General features: G+C 41.1%; 1 protein-coding gene across 3 annotated transcripts; it reads left to right on the top strand.

The window, feature by feature from the left end:
* Positions 1 to 961: 961 nt before the first annotated feature.
* On the top strand, positions 962 to 4,694 carry LOC146517368 (kinesin-like protein KIF1B). 3 transcript variants are annotated; one of them, XM_085162407.1, is made up of 4 exons: positions 962 to 2,618; positions 2,845 to 3,066; positions 3,213 to 3,331; positions 3,441 to 4,694. In XM_085162407.1, exons 2-4 carry the CDS (start codon positions 2,899 to 2,901, stop codon positions 3,463 to 3,465), a joined length of 312 nt encoding a protein of 103 aa, XP_085018533.1. In that variant the 5' UTR covers positions 962 to 2,618; positions 2,845 to 2,898; the 3' UTR covers positions 3,466 to 4,694. The 3 variants fall into 3 exon arrangements, with proteins under 3 accessions (XP_085018533.1, XP_085018535.1, XP_085018534.1); XM_085162409.1 differs by having other exon boundaries at positions 964 to 2,618; positions 3,213 to 4,694; XM_085162408.1 differs by having other exon boundaries at positions 964 to 2,618; positions 2,845 to 4,694.
* Positions 4,695 to 7,383: the final 2,689 nt, after the last annotated feature.

Consider the following 7,383-nt stretch of genomic DNA (forward strand, 5'->3'; position numbering starts at 1 on the left):
GCGGAGGTGGAGAGACCCAAGGCGGCTGCCGGTCCGACTGTCAGGTGAAATGAGCTTCAGGTAAGAAGTTATGACCTGCAGTCTATCTGGGTCAGATATAAACCAAGTTTTGGTGTAGTCAAAGGAGCTTGCAAAGAAAAGCGTCTGGACTTCTTTAAGTTGCTTGAAGACGTTTCACCTCTCATCCGTGAAGCTTCTTCAGTTCTAAGGTCAAATGGTGGAGAGTCCCAGATATAAACCTAGTGGGAGTATCCCCCCACAGAGGGACAAAAGGACCCCCTGATGATCCTCTAATCGCCTGAGCCAAGGTGTGAAACTGGGTGTGGGTCCCAATCAGCCAGAGTTTTGGGTGAGTTCATTGTGAAACCTGGCCCCACCTTATCATGCGAATTCCTGAGGTCAGATGGCCCAGGATGTGAGTGGGCGTTAAGGCGTCTGGGGAGGGAACTCAAAACTGGATTATAGATGGCAGAGAGTTGGTGTCGTAAACCACCGCCTCTGTTCAAAGATGGTTTGCTCACAGTGGACATAGATGGCTTCTTTCACTCCTCTTTCAAACCATCTGTCCTCTCTGTCCAAAATGTGAACATTGGCATCCTCGAAAGAGTGACCTTTATCCTTAAGATGCAGATGGACAGCTGAGTCTTGTCCTGTGGAGGTGGCAAGCTCCTTTGACTACAATGACCTGGATGACTGAGAACCTTCACAGACAAGTTTTGGTGTAGTTTATTTTCATTGTGCTAACTTTTTACAGCCAGTTACAATAACTCGTACTGTGTACTAGCTAGCATGACGGAGTTTCTATACAGTTGGGTGGGTGCTATATGTTACTGGTGAACTTTATTTTATTCATATGGTTAGTTAGTAGAGTTGCCTACCATCCTGTAAAAAACGGAATCCTCTGGTATTCACAGTTAATATTAAGCATTTCACATTGAGCTGAAAATAAATGCGATTTGTCCCGTACTTCAGCTACTATTAAAAAAAAGACAAAAAGCTGGAGTTATTCTGTGTCTTTACGCTGTCAGCTGCCTCTTCTTCTCTCATTCTCCCCCCTCCCTCTCCTGCTGCTACTTCAATCGTGAAACTGATCAATGATCAGCTGATCGGCGTTTCTGCCGCCTCTCTCCTGTCTCTCTTGCTTGTTTATCTCCCACTTTGCGCCAGAAAGAGGAAACTAGTGGAGGTCGGGTTAAACAGCAGCAGCGCCTTTAAACTTGATAAGCTGTTGTTAGAATTTATTTAATATTACTTTCTAGTATCAGCTGATGTTTGTTGGAGCCGTAAAAGCTGCTGGTCATGATATCGGTTTGGTTATCTGGTGAGAGGGAAACATGAAGAAGAAACCAGGAGATGTCCTTACTGAATCATCAGAGCTGAACAGGTGATGGAGAAACAGGTTTACCTTTTAGGTGACATGAATGGGTTAAAGTAAAGCTATGAACTGTTTCTGAGAGACAAATAACACCAGGATTCTTTTCTATGTAGCTGACAGCTGGTAACTGTGCAGGGGCAGGTCTAGCAAAGTTTTGCCATGGGGCCAGGTAGAGCATTAAATGGTAAATGGCCTGCATTTGTATAGCGCTTTTCTAGTCCTTAAGGACCCCAAAGCGCTTTACACTACATTCAGTCATTCACCCATTCACACTCACATTCAGTCATTCACCCATTCACACACTGGCGATGGCAAGCTACATTGTAGCCACAGCTGCCCTGGGGCGCACTGACAGAGGCGAGGCTGCTGGACACTGGCGCCACCGGGCCCTCTGACCACCACCAGTAGGCAAACATGGGGTTAGTATCTTGCCCAAGGATATTTGGCCTGCAGCCAGGAGGCAGCCTGCGATCAAACCACCGACCTTCTGATTAGTGGCTGACCTGCTCTGCCACCTGAGCTACAGCCACCCAATTAAAGGGAAAGGGGGGCACAAAGAAATACTTTTCTTTCTTATTCTCATTTAAAATTTCTAGCTTTTAACAAATAATTATCTGAATCTTACAACCAAAGTTTTCATGTGATGTCAAATTTATAGAAATCCATTATTGTACATAGTAAGTTTTTTTCAGGGTCCCAACATAATTTCTTCAGAAGAAAGTACTGTACATGATGCCAGTATTTTCCCACATTTTCTAGATACTGTACTAGTACTTTGTGTAAAATGCCATCAAAAAGTCAGTTAAGTTTTATTCTTTCTCACCTGTCTTTCTGTCTCCTTTCACTTTTAAAAGGTTGCCATGTTAGAAAACATATTTTGCCCTGCCATGCTGTTTATTGATGTGGTAAATAAATAGTTTATGAAAATTATCACTAAATCTGTCATTTATTATTTTTAATATTCAGTAATGGTCATGTCTCACCTCTAGTCTGCTCTGTCTTAATTTCAGGTTTCCACCATATGTTGTAGATAGTTCAGGAAGTTAACTCAACCAAGCAGTCTTTGGGTTTCGGCTAAGTACTGTTTAGAATACCAGAATAGGGAGCCTCCACCCTCCAGTCCCTCCTGCTCAGACTATGAAAACTTCCAGATGGTTCCCACTCTGGAGACCTCCTACCTTGCGCGGGCTGCAAAGAACGAGTTCCTCAACTTGGTGCCTGATATTGAAGAAATGCGACCAGGGTGAGTAATGCCATATTAACCTAAATACTGTCACTAAGACATGTGTCTCACAGACCAAATGTAAGTCGACACTCATGTTCTCTAGTTCAAGCAGAAATGATGTGGATTGATTCAAATTCCTGAGCCTGGATGATTTCAGCTGGAAACAAACCAACTCTGCTTCTTCCTCAGAAAAACAAGCGCTCTCTTAAAAAAAAAATAAATGAATGAAATCACTTCTTTTCAGATCTGTTGTGTCCAAGAAGGGTTTTCTAAGCTTCATGGAGCCTCGCTCTACCTCATGGGTGAAGCATTTTGTGGTTGTTCGCCGGCCCTACGTCTTCATCTACAACAGCAACCAGGACCCCGTGGAGCGAGGCGTCCTCAACCTCTCCACAGCACAGGTGGAATACAGCGAAGACCAGCAGGCCATGCTTATGGTTTGAGGCAGGATAGAGAAAGGCTGGATGTAACACGCTTGTCTTTAATGAGAATTCATTCAAATTGTTTTGGTGCACGTTGGCCAGTTTTGGACACATTGATTGATGAAATGGCAAATGGACTGGGATTTATCATTTGAATGAACATAAATATAATGTGATGTTTTCTTTTCAGACGCCCAACAGATTTGCAGTGTGCACAAAACATGGAGGCATCCTCCTGCAGGCCAACAACGAGAATGACATGAATGACTGGCTGTACGCCTTTAATCCTCTGCTAGCAGGAACAATAAGGTACACACACACAGACACACACGCACCTCTCACACCACAGTCAAACGTACAGCTTCTGCACCCTTCAAAAACATTCCCTTCTCCTCACAACGTAAAACTCTCCCCACAGATCTAAGTTGGCGAGGAAGAACTGAGCGGGCGGAGCGGTACGCGGGAAAACCACCGCTTCCATCCTTTATGAAAAGCCTTTGAAAATACCGAAAATACCAAGTGTTAAAACGTATTAATCATTGTGATTCTTGACGGTTTTCTCTTGTAAGTAGACTTGTGGCTTAAGTCTCTTTTCATGCGACTCAAACGTTTAAGTTCCTCAGAACTTTTACCTCCCTGCTTCCCTCCAGCAACCCCGCTGCCAACTTAGCTTTCCTCCTCTCTATTCCCTCCCCTCAGCTTTTTGTGTTTTTGTTTCGATGACAATGTTTGGGTCTAATTTTGTTCCGCTTGGTTGTCATTCCCAAACTCCCCTAACTAAGTAGCATGTTGTAGTAGTCTACTTGTGTGTGCACGACTCTTTAGAAACTTTCGGTTTGCCAATCATCTGTACAAAAAAATGTCTCTATCAGTTTTATTTGTCTCCTGAAATGAGTTTAATTCTATTTTGGGGGTTTTTGCTGTTGGCTTTTTATTAAATTAACATGCTTGCATGATACCTGCAGCAGTCCTCAGGAGAAGACCAGGTTTGCTCAGTTTCAAACGAAAAACAAAAATTAACCAAATCAACCAGCTTACATTTGAAACCATGAAGAAAAAATCTACAGATATCTCCAAGTGACGTGTTAGTTTACGCTCTGCTACCTAAACTATAGCTGCTAATAGATTTATAGGGTATTTTTCTTCTTGCAGTGAATTTGCATCAGGCTGAACCGTCTCTGAAACAAAAACTCAAAGTGGGAATGAACTTTGACAGGAGGGCCACGCCCAATTTCCTCTGTCATCCACGTCATACTTAGATCCTCCTCAATCTGTGTACATACGCCGCCTCTAAACCCCCGATAGTGCCAGTCAGTTAGTGAGTCAGTAAAATACTGACTCACTAACAGGGTTACAAGGAGATGAGGAGGAGGACTAGGAGGATGAAAACGAACTAAGGAGAGAACTTGATTTGTACATGCAGTCTGTTCTGGGATGAGTGTGGTAGTTAACCCTCGTTTAACACATCCCTCTCTGCTCCTCTAGCTCGCTCTATCTCACTGAGAATCAGAAAGCCTTGACATTTACTGCTATTAACTTTACACTCTTGTTGTAAAGACGCAAAGAAAACACAGTGAAAAGGTTAGAAGGACGTAAGGAAAAAGAATGAATGAATGGTTTAATAGAAGGAAAGAAGTTAAAGGGACTACATATTCAAAGGTCTTATTTCTGATACTACTGTTACTTATTTCTGATTACTATGTAGTTTTAGTTTGCATTATTCTCCTGAATTAGAAGAAGGTGATAACTATTACATTTGGTAAACTGATTTGCATTACATTAGACTGTTGATTTATTGTGAATGAATGATATTGTTTTATGATGCATTATACTGCTGAGTTATAAGAAATACTGTCACAGAAAGTCATCGCCTTATTTGTCTGATTAGAAGAGAACAGAGCATACTGCCCCATCTCAGTAGGAGCAGATAAACAGGGAGCCAAGGTCGTAGCTTAGGCGCTGTGTGAGAGAAAGAATGTGAATGTTTAGGCTTTTATGATTAGGTGGGGGCCACTAGAGGCTATAAGAGTTTGATCAATGCTCCACCATTTTGAGATCTGATGCTGTCTGCTGTATGGTGTCCATCTCCCACGCGTGTATTCATTAAATCATCGTTTGACTCAACCTGGCCGGACCAGTGTTGTTATTTTGGTTTTCCTCTTGTATCCATCCCCAATATTTGAATCCGTAACACTACCCCATGAAAATATTTGCTATTTTAGTGTGAACTAAGAGAGGGTTTGAATGTAAGAGAGAGGAGGAAAAAGGAAAAGGAGACCTAAAATGTAACCCCCTGCACCTTGACTGAGGAGGTGAGTTACATTAGTGCTTCCTCTTTATTAGAAAGCGGTTTAAGTGAATTAGAAGTCTGTTGTTTTTTTGGAGGAGATCTACTCATTAGTCATGCTAGACATCCATCTGAACTCTATCAAAATAAAGGTGTATTTTAACTCATTTTTATTTTTTCTAATATCAGAGGTCTAGGACTATACAAAGTAGCTGGTGAGATCTAAAACGACAGCAAACTTATTGTGTCTTTCTTCACCTCATCACTTTTTTCTGTGTGTGTTTTTCTGTTGATGCCTTTCAAACAAAACTAGCCATGATATTTTCCACCTTCCCCCTCTGACAATTAATATCAGTTAACCAAGCCCCCTTTCAGATTTGTTCACCAAAAGAAAAGAAAAAAAAAAAAAAACGTCATTAACGCTGTTTATTATTTGTCAGACCGGTTTTATTTTCATACTTTGTAAATATCTATGTTGTATGGAGCTTGAACTAAAATGTAAATATGTTTACTGTATTTGTAATAATTATAATCCATTCACTGTACAGCATAGATGTGTCATGCAGATATCCTAATTCTGTGTATGGTAATCTTGCACCATTGAACTGTTAGTGAATGAGGCAACAATAAAAGTGGGAAACGTGCATTAGCAGATCAAGTGCTGCCTGCTTATTTCCTGCTTTATGTGAGCTTCTGCTGTAGTTTATTATGTGCTTTAGTCCCAAGAAACCACCCTTTTACTGTGGCGCACAATAAGATCTTCTGATGTTTGGTGTCATCTCCCTGTGATCTCCTGTGAACAGGTGGATTAATTCATTCCAAGTTTATGTATGTAGCACCAAATCACAGCAGGGGCTGAACACTGTAAAGACTCTAGAATAATTATGGAGGCACAACATTTAATGCTCCCATCCTTCCATCCCACACACCTAAAAGTTAGTTATATGATAAACAGCCCCGTGTTTGTTTACTTGATTTGTAAAATGCAAAGTGGTGACGTCCTCATATGGAGACAGTTTTTTTAATAGGCCAAAACATTGTTTACAAAAATGTACATTTTATTGGGCAAAATGAGGTAAACAGTGAAGAAAAGTATGAGAAAACGGAGCATAGGATCTCCGGAGACTGTGGCAACTAGAATTATTGTATACATGTGTGTGTATTAAGGACTGACACAGACAAACAATGAATCAGACAATGAAGCAATGTCCTTTTTAAATGTTTATTTATAAACAGGATAAAACCATTCAAGTATTGAGTCATGAATAAAACATCAACCTCTGATCTGCTAATTGGGAAACAGAGGATGTCAGTGTATTTTTCAGTGCTAGTCCAAATTGAGTGAGATGACTTTACATTTGAATAGATTCGATTACAAGTTATATTTGGTTTTAATTGAATGAGTTCAATTTGATTTAAATCAAGCCAATTCACAACATATAAACTTGAAATATATGATAAGATAAAGGTTGTGCAATAATACAGAGAAAGCCCCAACAATCAAATGACCCCCTATGAGCAAGAACTTGGCAACAGTGGGAAGGAAAAACTCCATTTTTGGCAGAACCAGAATCAGGGAGGGGCCATCTGCCTCCACCGGTTGGGGTAAGAAAATGAAACTAAACTATAGGGAGACAAAGAGGAAAGATGTTTATGATATATATGAAACTTTCCGCTAGCCTTGACTAAAATATTGGTTTTGACAGGAAAGTATTGTTTCATTCATGTTTATTCCACGAGGTGGACAGCAGGAATAAAACAAACCAGATACTAAGAAATAAAGTATACAATGAAATTTTCTCGATATGCTAAAATTCCCACTGAGACTGGATAAGATTATTCTAAAACTGGTCAAAATACAATTCTCTTCATGCACAGAAATCCCACCCAGTCCCACAACCCAGGACGAATATTCCTTGTGTGTTCTTGAGCTGGACAGAAATTCCTCTTGCTGAGCGGGGTCCACGCCAGCCTCGTGTCAGGCAGACGAGGAGCCTCCTGTCCCAGTCTCATCCGTCCACTGGGCCCATCACATCCCAGCCCAGTTCGCATTCTGCATTGGAGTCCGTCGCTC

Source organism: Neolamprologus multifasciatus, chromosome 6 (assembly GCF_963576455.1).
Source record: "Neolamprologus multifasciatus chromosome 6, fNeoMul1.2, whole genome shotgun sequence".
NCBI lineage: Eukaryota > Metazoa > Chordata > Actinopteri > Cichliformes > Cichlidae > Neolamprologus > Neolamprologus multifasciatus.

Excerpts from the sequence above, each read along its gene's own strand:
- LOC146517368 (XM_085162407.1), top strand. The coding sequence starts at position 2,899 with ATGGGTGAAGCATTTTGTGGTTGTTCGCCGGCCCTACGTCTTCATCTA. Across the intron at positions 3,067-3,212 it reads AGGATAGAGAAAGGCTGGAT|ACGCCCAACAGATTTGCAGT; the intron begins GTAACACGCTTG and ends TTTTCTTTTCAG. Across the intron at positions 3,332-3,440 it reads CTGCTAGCAGGAACAATAAG|ATCTAAGTTGGCGAGGAAGA; the intron begins GTACACACACAC and ends CTCTCCCCACAG.